General features: G+C 42.6%; 1 protein-coding gene across 1 annotated transcript; it reads left to right on the top strand.

Annotated features, from left to right (window-relative positions):
* Positions 1–4,642: 4,642 nt before the first annotated feature.
* Positions 4,643–9,367, top strand: LOC311274110 (uncharacterized protein; the record flags this gene model as incomplete). Its single annotated transcript, XM_084381526.1, is given in 2 exon segments — positions 4,643–9,136; positions 9,138–9,367. Coding segments are annotated over 2 exon segments (4,551 nt in total). The 3' UTR covers positions 9,195–9,367.
* Between the last annotated feature and the right edge of the window lie 5,042 nt (positions 9,368–14,409).

Consider the following 14,409-nt stretch of genomic DNA (forward strand, 5'->3'; position numbering starts at 1 on the left):
GGGCACTCCTCTTTGGGGGGTAAAGATGGCGGCGATGAAGACTCCTCCTCCTGGCACAGCTGTCTTCTCTGTTCAAAGCTTATCTAGGCAGTAGTAGTTCTCCTCCATAGGGCTGTCTTATCCGTTGTTTTGGTTTGTCTCGCTTGTTGTCCTTGGCAGGAGGAACTGATGTGTGATGCAGAGTAAAATATGTTGGAGGTTAACAGCCTTACTCCTGACTTGTTAAGGCAAAATCCATCTGCCTTAAAGAGGTGTCTGCGTTCCCAGAAAATCTTGAAATTGTCAATAAAGTTCACTGATTGAGCGGCTCATGCAGCTTTGAGCCATCTGTTCAACATCCACAACCTGCTGAATCTGTCATCACCTCTTTGGACAGTCGGTAGAGGGCCTCTGACAAACACCACAGTATTGAGAGATTTGGTTTTGCTCAACAGATCAATAAAGTCTTGCTTCAATACCTCAGATTGTTGCTTCACAACATCACAGGTCCCGGTGTGAAAAAATGAGAGATTTTGCTGTTGGATGTTCAGCAACAATGTCCAGAATTCTTTCCAGACCATATTGTTGGTAAAACAGAGTACTTAGGCGTTCTTCTTGCTGCAAAAGCTGTTTACCTACATCACCCACAATCAGTGTCAGTCATTAGCTCTCTCTGTTGCCCTTTACGTATAGATTTGGTCTCATATTTTTCCTTGTTCTTTGAGGGTAAATTGTTTTTCAGGTTGTGAGATGGAGAGCTTGCGAGGACTTGTGAAAGTGGAGCAAATCTGTTCTTCAGATGTATTTTTGTTATTTGGGTAGGTTTGCTCTTACTTTTTGTTTTCGCTGCTGTCCACGGCTGTTTCCTCCTTGGTACGGGGGTTGAGGAGGAACTTCTTTTAGATGATAGTGCAGGCCAACCAGTCGCATCACAAGTCTCAGGGCGCTGGGCTCTGCCTGTTACTCGTTCGCCCAATTCCAAGGGAAACGATTTATCTTTAGGCTTTGCGCCAAAAGTGTTCCAGCAAGGAAGAATATTCCTGGGTTTATTATCCAGTCCACAGTACTCCTGTTTCATCATAGCATTGTTGGGGCTAATTAGCCGTGTGTTAGCAGGCTCTTGTCTGCTGTTCTGATTCCATGGAAGAGTAGTTTCGTTCCCACATAGTCCATTCACTTCCACGTTTAATTCTATCTTGTGGACCTTGGTTTCCAGCACAGCAATTTTTTTTAATGATCTGCTGAAAGTCGTCCATGGTAAAGGGAGGCATTTTGATGCTAGTTACCTTTAGCTTCTAACAGGTTTGTGCTACTTCTTAGGCCTCGTTCAGAAAGTACTGAAGAGTTCCGAAAAAATGTTAAAATAAGGCAGCAGCCTACTTTATCTACAATTAATTATACTCCCAGTGGTTTCTAAATATCCAGGAGTCGCTGCCTGTAATCTCTCAGTGCAGAAAAAGAATAACAGTGGAAAAAAGGCAAGCAGAAGCCAGAGCAAGCAGAAAAGCATCTGCACCCAAGCAGATACAGGAAGTATGCCAGAGGATGAAAACTTTATTTCAGTCTCATTTATCATCTTGCAGCAATACATATTATTGCTGCTTCCTTGATAAATGACCTGTAATTGATTCAGTATAGGCTCTAACCCCTAGGTCTGCTGGCTCTATGACCTCAGTGTTTATAAAAAAATGCATGTGCTCACACAAGAGGCACTGAAAGCATGTATGTCATGCTGTGACTATTTTTGGCAAAGCTTTCATTTCGTTGTAATGTGGCTTATGTGGTTTCCTCATGGTTGGGTATTATGTTTGTAGTAGCCTGCTATGCTACCCTGCTCTTTACTTACCATTGTTTTTGTTTAGTTTTATTGCACATACTACTGGATAATCCACCAACAAGATTATTTAGCCTGACAAGGAAAGACAATAAATAAACTGTAAAATAAACCAAATAAAATGTATTTAGTTAATTTTAGAGAGAATAGATAAAAATGTTTTGTATGTCATCACTACAGTATCTGAATCATAGTTTTTATACCGAGTATATTTTTGGTTGTATGTTAGAAAACCTTTGATGTCAAGAGGACGAGTCTCCTGTGTGTCCTCAGTCCAACATGTGTCAAAGTGTTGAGATATATGTGTTGTGATTCATGTGTGATTACCAGTTGGCGGTTTCCTGCACTGAGATTCAGTGTATGGGGTGTCTGTTGTTGTTAAGACAAATAAGATTGTTGGTCAAATTTTAATCTCCCTATCTTCAGCCTCACTCACTGCCTACAGTGCAGATGCAGTCTTGTGGCCCAGTAATGGACCAAAGTGTCCTTCAACAACATGAAATGTTGCCTGATGTCAGCAGAGAACACATGAAAGAGGCGGCTCCAGATGGGCCTTGCCATCTTTTAACTGTTAGCTTCATTTTCTGGTCATTCTGGCTTTATTTAGCTTTTCTGTTGAACCGAGTGAGAAAATGATTGGATTTGCCACATGCGCAGCGTGGAACTCATCTTGCTGGCCGTTTGGCCTTATTGCCACGGTGGTGGTTTGTGTGTCTTGTTCTGGACATAACTGCAGCCTGTCCCATGGGATTGTTCTCCATGTCAGAGAGATGAACATCTGAAGTGTCAAACACTCAGGTGAGATCCAAAAGGTATATGAGAGTCATGTCTGGGTCTGTCAGTGCTCTGCTTCCAAGACGTGATGATGTGCAGTTTGAGTATAATTTGATATTGGACTTGTCCACATAGCGGTCTTATTCTGGTGTGAAACACATTAATGGGTTTCCTTGGCTTTGTCTTTGATTGTTGGAATAATTCGATTTTATACTCCACATTAGGACTTGAATTGAAGCATGTTGTGAGTAGCCATACTGCCTTTTCATAATCATTTCACTCTGCTTTTTACAGAAAGGGTCACAAAATATCCTGTACCCTGTTCTCTGGTACAAAAGCATAACCCTTTTCTTTGGTTTATTTGCAAGCTGCTGCAGGAAATGTTTCAAATGTCCATTTTTTCCATTTTAAGGAACGAGAGGCAGGTATACACAAGGAAAACAACACACTAAAACGTATATGAAGTTTGGGAAAGAGTCAACCATGAACACTCCAGTTACATCAACTTCCTGTTTCTTGACAAAACATGCAAATTCAACACCTTGCCATGGCCACGCCATGCAATGTATGCAAAGGCTTGTGATAACTTTTCATTGGTCAAGTCTGTTGTATAGGCTGACAAAACTTGAGCTGGATCAGTTCAATTTCCTACGAGTCTGTTGAAGTATGACCCCTGGAAAGGCTCTAAATTTCAAAATGGCAGACTCCATGTTGGGTTTACAGTATAGGCCTAAGAGGCTTTATTTTATAGTCTGGGGATAAACACGGGAAAATAAAATGATCATTAGACCTAAATGTAGATCAAACTGTTATTTTGAGTCCTTCGAACATACGGGGGAGCAGCAATGTAAAATTGTATTGTGGCTGTTGATTGGTCGAGGACGACAACCTCCATTGAAGCATCAGTTTAGGTGTTTTGGCCAATGACAGATTAGAACAAAAAATGAAGTAAATAACTCATATAGGAGTCTGTATCCTCACTTAGGGTTAGGGTTATTTTCCATTGTTGCAGTTTTTTCTTTTTTTTTTAAAGATATTTTTGATATTTCTGGTTTATTAGATGATGACAGCTGGAGAGAGAGAGAGATTGGATGACATCCAGCAAATGGCCCCAGACGGGAATCCAACTCAGGCTGCTGTGGTGAAGACTCAGCCTTAACATATGGTCACGCTCTACCAGGTGAGCTATACAGAGGGAACCTGTAGTATTATTTGTTAGCAAACAACTCTTCTCTTCAACAATTATCAAAGAGGCAGGAGTTCCACTAAAGTTATATATTTTTTTTATCTTTCAGGAAAACACATGTTAAGCACAAAAATCATCACTTAACTGCTGAATAAAAAGCATCAAAAATGGGGAATGTACCATCAGAAAGTAACATGGGCGACCGCCTGAGATGCTGCAAGTGTAGTAAAGTCCTGCCACCATGTCATTCCTTCGATAATTTATACCAAACTCATATGCATGGGCGGCATGTGCATGTGTTCAATGGAGGTGAATACTACAGACCAGTGAACAGTAGGGTTGAAGACTATATGTACGAGTGTGAATACTGCTTCAATAAACCAGCCAGGGATCAGGAGGAAATGAGGAGACAGGAGGAGGAGAGGAGGAGACAGGAGGAGAGGAGGAGAGAAGAGGAGAGGAGGAGAGAGGAGGAGAGGAGGAGAGAAGAGGAGAGGAGGAGACAGGAGGAGAGGATGAGAGAAGAGGAGAGGAGGAGACAGGAGGAGAGGAGGAGAGAAGAGGAGAGGAGGAGACAGGAGGAGAGGATGAGAGAAGAGGAGAGGAGGAGACAGGAGGAGAGGAGGAGAGAAGAGGAGAGGAGGAGACAGGAGGAGAGGAGGAGAGAAGAGGAGAGGAGGAGAGAAGAACTGAATCAAAGACTGAGAGAATCGCAGCAGCGAGCTGAGGAGCAGCTGGAGAAACAACAGTGCAGCGACATTTCAGAAGAACTTGGGTCCAGACGAGATGTTCTGATAACACATCTGGATGAGTTTGAGGTGAACTGTGAACCAGGCAGTGACACTGATGAACTTCTAGAAATCCTCTCTATGAGATGCAGTATCCCAGTTCCAGATCTCAGTCTGACTTGGCTGACAGCTGATCAGCTGGGGAACATCCTGTCAGTCCTGGACAAACTTCTGTTTGATGAATGGATGAGTGCTCGTCCATCGCTCAGCACTCTGCAGCACACTCAGGTGTTCATCACAGAGCTGTGTCTTCTCTCTGTGGAGATATCTCAGGGAGTTTCCCTACAAAACATCTCTGATCATGTGCAGTTCCTGGTGGAGTCCATCAGCCAATCAGCAGATGATGTTACTGAGAGTTTCCTGCTGACTCAAGCCCTGTATCTGAACCTCATGCACTCCTTCACTGAATATGGCAGCAGTGATTCTGATGCAGTTCTCATCGCTAAGCATTGGGCCGAAGACGAGCTTTCCACTGAACAACTCTTTCTTTTAGACTTCCTGGGCACCCTCACATCATCGCTGCAGAGTACAGTTGGAAGAGCCACTGTGTTCATTTTAAAGATGGAGATCCAGTGCTTGAAGCTTCTCTTATCCACACTGAAACATCTCAATGAAATCCACTCAGAATCCACTGAAATGATCCCCAGACTGGTGCAAACCAACCAATGGACCCCAACGGAGGCAGTGACTCTGCTCAAAGTTCTGTCACAGAAACATGCAGAGGATGTTTCAATAACTAAAGTCCTCAAGTTGATACAAGTGTATGACTTATCACCAGAGTGGACGGATGAGTCCGGACTCTCTCTCGTCCAGGCTCTAGACTCTGCTGGCCCTGAGAGATTCCATCATGATCTCCAAAAGACTCTCAGGAGGAAAGATGAGAGCAGTCTGGCTGCAGATCTGGCAGAATTAAAAGTGTCATGTGATTTGGATGATTTTGTGATTGATTTGATCTGCAACATTACCACTGGTGTCCTGCAATATTCAGAAAATGCACCAAAAGATGCACCATCAATGAACAAGTCCTTTGAATGTGAAACCTTGAACGCAGATGACTTACAGAACTCTCTGTCTCAGCTTTGCAAAGCAGTTTATGACACAAAAGGCTGGTGGCCCACAGTGAAAAAGATGCTGCGGTGGTCTGCGTTGGTGCTGACTCAGAAGAGTGAAGCGCCTCAGCTGGTCGGTGTGGAAGAAGACCCGTGTGTCACAGCCATGTTTTCTGCCACACAAGTCTGCATGGGAAACAAACTGGGCATCGTGCTGAGCTCTGACATTCACTCGGAGGAGTGGACTCAGGAGTGGTCCGACTTCTACAAGGACCTTGGAATATCTGTCAACACTAACATCAAGACAACCGATGCATCATACAGGGACATCTATAAAGCAGACATTGTGTACGGTACCATGGATGATTTTGTGTCTAATTATTTTCAACACGGCGTAGAGGTGATGGAAACAGGAAACCCTCAGCTCGGTCGTGGATTCATCATTGAAGGACAAAGTCTCAGTACTTCCATTGATCTGAAACTTTCACGGCTCAAGGACAGTGACTCCCTGGTGTTTGCTGCAGAGGTCCTGCAAAGGCTCCTGGGTAAATTTCACAGTGAAGATATGAAACTGAGATGCAGGTTCATTAAGGCTCTTTTTCAGGTGCTCCACAGAAACCTCAGCAAACACACAAACACTGACAATAAAATCATCACCATCTCAAAGAAGATCACTGGAAAGGCTTTGTCTTCTACTGAGGTCTTCATTCTGACCTTTGTTGAGACTCTCCTCAGAGTGGTAACTGAAGGAACAGACAGTGAGGAAAACAGGACATCTCCTGCAGGAAAATGGTGTTTGGAGGTGTTATTTGTCTGTGTGGAGAAATTCCAAGTATCAAAAGAACAAACCAAAGAACTCTTCCAGATGGTTTCAAATCTCAGAGAACAAAGACTTTGGTCACCAGTCGAGGTCTTAAACCTCCTCGGAGCATTAACTGACCACCATCATGATGAAGGCTGTATTTCCATCAGGAAGATTTTACATTTGATGACGACATATCAGGTTTCTTCCAAGTGGACAGATGAGAACAACCAATCTCTACTTACGCTCTTAGATTCATTTGTAGCTGAAAATCTGATCCAGCATTTAGAGAAGAGCCTCAGAGATGAGAAGACAAAAAGCATTGAGACTCTGTTTGATGAAATCCGTCAGATGAATGACATTGATGAACAAACACTGAGTAAATCATACAGTGTAGTGACTCATGTAACAAACCTGATCAAAACCGGTGAAATCAAAAAGCACACAGATGTGCACCGAGCAAAGAAACAGAGTTGCAGTGTGGACACAGAAGACCTTCAACAGTTGCTGGCAGTCTTATGTAATGCTGTACACCTGCAGAGGGCTCAAGGGAAGTGGTGGCCCAGAGACACTCAAATGATCAGCTGGTGCCTCTTGGCCTTGTCCGACACTGGGAAGCTGCTGGAAATGGGCACTGGAGAAGGGAAGTCTTGTGTCATAGCGATGTTTGCAGCGCTGCGAGTGCTTAGAGGTGAGAAAGTAGATGTGGTGTCCAGCTCTTCTGTCTTATGTCAAAGAGATGCAGAAGAATGGATCAACTTCTACAAGTTCTTTGGAATAACAGCTGACACAAACACAAATAAAACCAAAGATGAGGACAGAAAGGACTGCTACCAGAAGGACGTGGTCTATGGTACTATTGAGGCCTTTGCTGCAGATCACCTTCGGCAGACATTTGAGATGAAGGACGTGAGGCCTGATCGCAGCTATCAGTGCATCATAATTGATGAAGTGGACTCACTGCTGCTGGATCAGGGAGTGCAGATGACCTACCTGTCTAGCCCCATCGTCTCCATGCAGCATCTGAACACTATTCTGGCCATGATCTGGAGCCAAGTCAGCCAGTATGGCTTCCTGTCTGCAGGACAGCAGACGTTTGTCCGTGGTCCTCCTGCTTCATTCTTCAAGGCCATCTTTGACTCAATGAACACAGAAGAAACTGACATTAAAGATCCAATGGACATTTTACGTATCGCTGAAGAATCCAACAGTGTGCCAGAAGGATTCACAGAAGATATCTGCAACAGTGGAAAGGATGAACTTCTTAGGAAACTGAGAACTGTCAGTCAGGATGCTGTGGTAGATTTTTTCCCAAAACTTGAGGACTATGTCCCTTATGGGTTTACTGTTTACACTTTGGAAGACAAGGGAATGCTCCGTCTTCAAAGGCGCAGTCCGTACAACAACCAGGACATCCCAGAGCTTACATGTCTTGTCTTGGGGGAAGGCTTGTGTTGTCCTCTCTATGATTCAGAAGAAACTCTCATCAAGCCTATTGCACAAATTATCTCAGAGAAGATTCAGTACACCCCATGTACCAACAGTGAAGGCAAAATCAGCATTCCTGGATTCTTGAAGAATCTGGTGGAGAAGAAAGTGTCAGCGTGGGTTCAGAATGCCTTTCTGGCTTTACAACTGAAGGAAGGACGGGATTATGTTGTCGAAAACGACAATGTCTGTCCAGTGGATTTCAAATCCACTGGTATCATAGAAGTGAATAAGAAATGGGGTGATGGACTGCAGCAGTTTGTTGAGATTAAACATCAGATCAAACTGAGCACAATGTCACCAGTGACGAACTACATTTCTAACATCGCATTTTTCAAAAAGTACCATGGGAAAATATATGGAACAACAGGGACACTTGGCAGCAAAACAGACATCGTCTTTTTGCAGGACCTGTATCCAAATCTTTCTTCCTGCAAAATGCCAACATTCAACAGGAAGAAGCTGTTTGAGGTCAAAGGTACTGTGAAGACTTCGGCTGAGGAGTGGAAATCAGAAATAAAAAGAGCAGTTGTGACTCAAATCTCACCAAATTCACACAGAGGTGGAAGAGCCTCTCTGGTGATCTGTGAAACTATCAACAAAGCCAAAGAGATCTACGAAGAGCTCAAAAGCAGCTACACAGGTAAAATCATTCTCTACTGCCGCAATGACAAAGACAGTTTGAGCAAGATAGACAAAGAACTGCTTCCTGGTGATGTCATTGTTGCCACAAACCTCGCTGGCCGTGGCACCGACATAAAAGTGTCCAAACAGGTGAACAATAATGGAGGATTATTTGTGATCCTCTCTTTCCTTTCTGAAAACACAAGAGTCGAGCTCCAGGCTTTTGGTCGAACCGCACGCAAAGGTAAACCTGGATCTGCTCAGATAATCATGTCCACTGACCACCTGCAGCCGTCCTTCAGGACAGTGTCTTCTCTGGAGGAAGCCAAGAGCACCAGGGACAGACTTTCAGCAGAAAAGATAAAGCACATGATGAATGATGTTGCTGAGATGAAACTGCGGGAGCATCTGTTTTCAGAGTACCTCCAAACTCTTCAGGAGATTCATCAGAGTATAGATGAAGATCAGAAAAGAGCTGTTGTTGCTGTCATGAATGAGTTCTGGGGGATTTGGTTGCAAGGGAAAGCAGAAGAAATTGACCAGTTGAAGACAAATGAATTGCAAAAGAGTTTGAAAGATGATTTGTCATGGGCCAAACATCAGTGTCAAAGTCAGACTTCACCATGTTCTAGCATTTATCACTACATCAAGTTTGGAAATATCGCACTGAAAGACAAAAAATGGGACGTCAGCACCAGCCTCTTTCAAATAGCCATGAAACAGGATGAAAATTGGGCAGCAATAGCTTTTTACAATCATGCATACTGCACTATACAGCAGCAGAGAGCAGATTACCTCACTAAGGCCACAGATGATCTTTTGAAGGCACAGGAGTCTCTCAAGTATCTCAGGGAAGAATCAATGGTCTGTCTGCAGTTGGTAAAAATGTCTTCTGCAAACTCAGCCAAAAGTGACTTGGCCAGCCTCGAGAAACAGTTAACAAACAAGTGCATCATGTTGGATTACTTCGACCAAAACATTAGTGAGGCAATCCAAAAGCTGATAGAAATAAAAGAAGAAGGAGAAGATGCAATGGCCAATAAATCACCAATGTTTTCCCTGTTGTCTAATGGTGGTGAAGATCTCCAAGTGGAAGCTGAAAACCTCTACTGTAAAGGTCTGCAATATGTTTTTTCAGTTAAAAAAAAGCCTCGATTCTCATGGGAAGGTCTGCTGGTATTCTTTCTTGGAATTTTACAGATTGTTGGAGGAGCATTGCTCACTGCACTTACATTCGGTACATTTGCCCAAGTCGGCATGGGACTCATCACAGAGGGAATATCAGACTGCATCTCTGGCATTGAATCCATGGTGACAGGAGAATTCAGCTGGAAGGCATGGGCTATAGGAAAAGCCATTTCCATTGGTGTTTCTCTCATTGGGTTTGGAGTTGGAAAGCTGATCGCAAAGGGCTTCAAAGCTTGTAAGATGTCAATGAAGGCATTTGGCAAACAACTGAAATCAATGCCAAAGTTTCTCTCTAGTCAGGCTAAAGAGGGTTTGAGTTCCGTCGCAACCACAAATATGAAGAATGCAGTAACACAAACTGCTAAAAAAATGGTTGAGGAAATCACTGCCTATGGACTTGGGAAAGCAGAAGGGGAAATGTTGACAGAAATACTAAACAGCATCAAAAATGATGTGAAAAGGGGAATAGCCGGTGATGTGAAATCCAACATGGAAAAGGAGCCCTTGTCTACATTAGTAGATGACATCATCCTCTCACATCTTGAGGATAAAAAACAACTGCATGAACTCCTCAAGGACGAGAAGAGAAGGGGTAACCTGTTGGCCATCTTCAAAAAGTTAAGCAACACTTCCTTACAACCTTTCTATGAAGACCTTGCCTGGCAGAACAAGCTTAACACATCCTTCACCACAGTGATTAACAGAGCTAAAGCAGAGACTAAAGGAATAGCACGTGGAATTCTGACAGCGATCCAAGTTGTGCACATGGGGGCGCTGGCATCAGACGCCATTGCTGCAGCACTCAGCCTCACCAGCAAGTTTTTCTCAAACCTTCAAGAACAGCTGAATGAATTCAAAAAAGAAAAAGGTTTTTCACAGAAAGTGAAGGGTAATGAGCTGTCTAATTCAGACTCTGAGATGCTGAAAGAATTCAAGCAGGATTTAGCCGACACCATCAGTGCTTTAGTGGCTGATGCTTTGGTCGAAGTGTTTCACCAGAAGTTCTCCAGTCACATTGCTTCTCATGTTCAAAGGAAAGTAAATGGCATCATTGGCAGTTATGTCCGAACTGGCTTGCAGAGTAACAGAACAGAAGAATTACTCAGAGCTGGACAGAACAACAGATACATCGCACACATGCCAGTTGACACGAATTCTAAACATAAACCTGCAGGAGAGGCTGGCAAACATTCGGAGTCACATGCTGAAAACATAATGAACTCCAAGACTGCGGGCGATGTCCTCGATATCAGAGTCCTGACAGAAACCACTGGCACCAAGGTTGTCATCCTAACAGAGGATAGCCAGGGCAATCTTACCAAAATGCAGGAGCTCAGCCCAAGCACCAAACCTGCCAGTAGAACTGTGAGGCTGATCTACAGACCAAAGAGTGACCAATACCCAGATGGACATTATGATGTGCAAATCAACAACCAGACAGTGAACATAAACAACAAGGGCAAGAACTGCCTGTTTCATGCTATGGCACGAGGCATGAAACCAAAGGCCAGTGAAGAAGAGATCGCTTCGGAAGCACAACGCCTGAGATCTGTGGAGGCCGACACTCTCCGCAGATACCCAGGCCAATGGGAGTCTTTTGTCAAGCGCAAAGTGTGGACTCAATCAATCAGAGGAGTGGACTGGTTCATGGCAGAAGGAGCTGCCCCCCAAAAGAGACCAAGACAACTAATAAAAGAAACAAAGGAAGTTGTTAAGCAAGAAACTGGTAAAATAAAACGGTACAAAGAGTGGAAGAGTGACAGCAAGAACAGAACTGGAATTGGACAATTCATCAATGGAGATCACCAGCCACCAGTGAAGAGCATACTGGAAGCTAGACAATTGAACCAGAACAGCAAATTAGCAGAAGCCATGCTTGAAGTGGCAACAAAGTCATCTCCTCTGGACAACAATCTGATTCCTAAAGTTGAAAAGTATCATGGCCGTGAACTTCCAGTTGTTTATGTGCCTAAAGAAATACATTATGAGTTTCCCAGTACAAAATCAAAGGACTTCCGAACATGCTTAGCTACTGCCATGAGCAGAGATGATGTTGTGGGAACTTTCAAACTGACGGTCCTAGGAGCAATGCCTAGATACAAGTTGAATAACACCAAAAACTTCAAAGACTTTCAGAACGACCACATGAGTAAAACCAGACTTGAAGTTTTTGAAGACAGTTTTCAGCAACACAGTTTAAAGATGGTAGAGACGTGGTCCAACCAGCTTAAAGCCAAGGGAGTCATGACGGATAACGATCGTACCAACATCACTGCATGGATCAACAACCAGGGCTACAACGATCAAAATGATCCACACAGGGACGAAGTCTCCAAACTCCTCCAATAAAAAGGTAACATCACATTTTACACAATACTGTAAGTATAACATGTAGCATTCATATGTGATTATGTATAATATATACTAACCCTAACCCTGGTATTAGAAAAGTTCATAAAGGGGCAGGAAGTACATGGAGTACAGGCACATCTTCATAGTACAGTTGAGTGAACAAGTTGTGGCGCTGCTGTTTGCTCTTTGTCAGGCGACCCAAAACTGACAAGGGTATAACTAGCTGTCACTAGAGTAACCAGAACACAAAATAATGATGAAACAATGAGTTAAGCTGATTGGCTGATGAGCTGCCACACAGTACTTGAGTGCAGTGTACCTCCTGAGTCTGTAGGAGAGGTTAAAAAAGGAATATTTGCATATTCACGAAAAATGTACACATTAAGAGACCAGTCTTACAGTGTAAACTTTGCATAATGTTGAGCAGCTCACCAGAGTGGATTTGTGTCTTCTTTACAGTGAACAGACATCTGAGAATTTGACTGGTGAACAAGAACAATGAAAACAATTGACATCTTCCACCTGTCTGATCATCATACAGAGACCTGCCAGGATAGAAGAAGCTGTGTTTCCTTTTGTTTAATTCAAAATTATTGTAGTTCACTATCCTGGGGAGTTACAGAAGAAAACACACAAGTGTTAGTTCCAAATGTAAATATGAAGTACTTACATCTGTAAATTTGTAATTGGATGAATTCAACGTAGGTCAAGGGGATTTTGAATGCTATGAACTTATACACTATATTTTGTGTATATATTACAAAATATTAGAAAAATTCTAGGAAATATTATATTGGAAATATTCAAAGGATGTATTGCTGTGACTAATGATAGTTTGTTATTAGAAGATTGCCAATGGAAAGCGCCATCTGTATTAATTATATCATAATAATCCTCCCTCCATATAGATAGTGTTGGGTAGCCAATGTTGAATTAAAAGAAGTTGGTGCTGTTTTACAGAAACAAAAATCAGTGAACTTCAAATGTCATTGTTTGATTGTAAGTGATCTCTGAACTGAACTCACACACAACTGTCACAGGAGGGGATATGTTATTATTATTTCTGTTCAAATGATTCAAGCAGGCATAACAAAGAATAGCCTCTGCTTGTGTGCTTTGATTATCAACCATAAATTAATATGCTGCACCACTTCTTAGATGTCCAACTTGTTAGATAGTTGATTATTGAGTCTCATTTACAAACTCTTCACATACTGACGATTTTGGATGGTTGGCTAATCGGGCTGGCCCACACTATTAAATACCACATATTTCATCATCAGTTAAAAGTGAAGAGAAGACTCGTGAACGATTTGGATGAATATTTTAATTTTCGAATAATATCTGTCTGTGCTTGCCATTTCTTAAATATGTTTTCCAAATGAAACTCCAAATCAATCGATCAATCAAAATGACAAATTCAATCAAATCAAAGCAAGTTTGTTACAGAAAAGGTGTGAGTGAATTACACCTACTCTTTAGAGTCAAACACTGAAAATGTTTTCTATACAAATAAGAAAATCACATACACACAAAAAGTCAAGTAAACCCATGTGTTGATAAATCGGGTTTTGTATTAGTTGATCATCTAAAGTATATTTCTATGTAATGCTTTGTAGTTTCCCTTTCAAAAAGAATCCACAAATCAATTGTGTTACCAGCTTTTCATCAATGATGTTGTGAACATGCAAAATCCTGTTATTGTCCTGACTCATGCTTATTAAAGTTGAATAAACTATTATTTTATGTTTCCTTGACTGAGAATGTCTTTTAATTTGTGCATTATTGCAATGGACTTTGACATATGTGGTTATTGAGTGATGTTATTTATTTAGGGTTAGGGGGTTCGGTAGAAGAACAAATGTTGTTAGGTTACCTGGGGAGGTTCATTTGCACGGGCAGCAGGGAAGAGCAAGCACCCGTGAACGCAGATATAATGTTTGGATGTGTTTCTATGTAAGTGTGAAGGAAGGTCCTGAGAGGGTTGATGGGGACTCAGCCCAGGTCTCCCGTGTGGTAGGCAGGAGATTTATGTCATGCGCCAATGGGGGGTGATGGTGTTGACACCACAGGGTGCTGTGAAAATGGCTGCCGAATTAGAGTGGAGAAATCAGGGAGGGGGGCAGAAGAAAAGGGGGTTAAGAGTATAATCCTCCTTGTGGTCGTCATTAGGAGCCACATATGAATTAGGTTAGTATGCGTTAACAGGGACGCAAACCAAGTTCCCCCAAGTCATAGGCAGACACGTTACGTCTTGTGCCATAGGGGAACAATGCTTTATAGAGCGTGGGGGTATATGAAGTTATCACCAGGTAAAGGTGGAGGTGGGGAAAAATCCTGTCTCC

This window comes from Pagrus pagrus (genome assembly GCF_965226575.1).
Source record: "Pagrus pagrus genome assembly, chromosome: 18".
NCBI classification, from domain to species: domain Eukaryota; kingdom Metazoa; phylum Chordata; class Actinopteri; order Spariformes; family Sparidae; genus Pagrus; species Pagrus pagrus.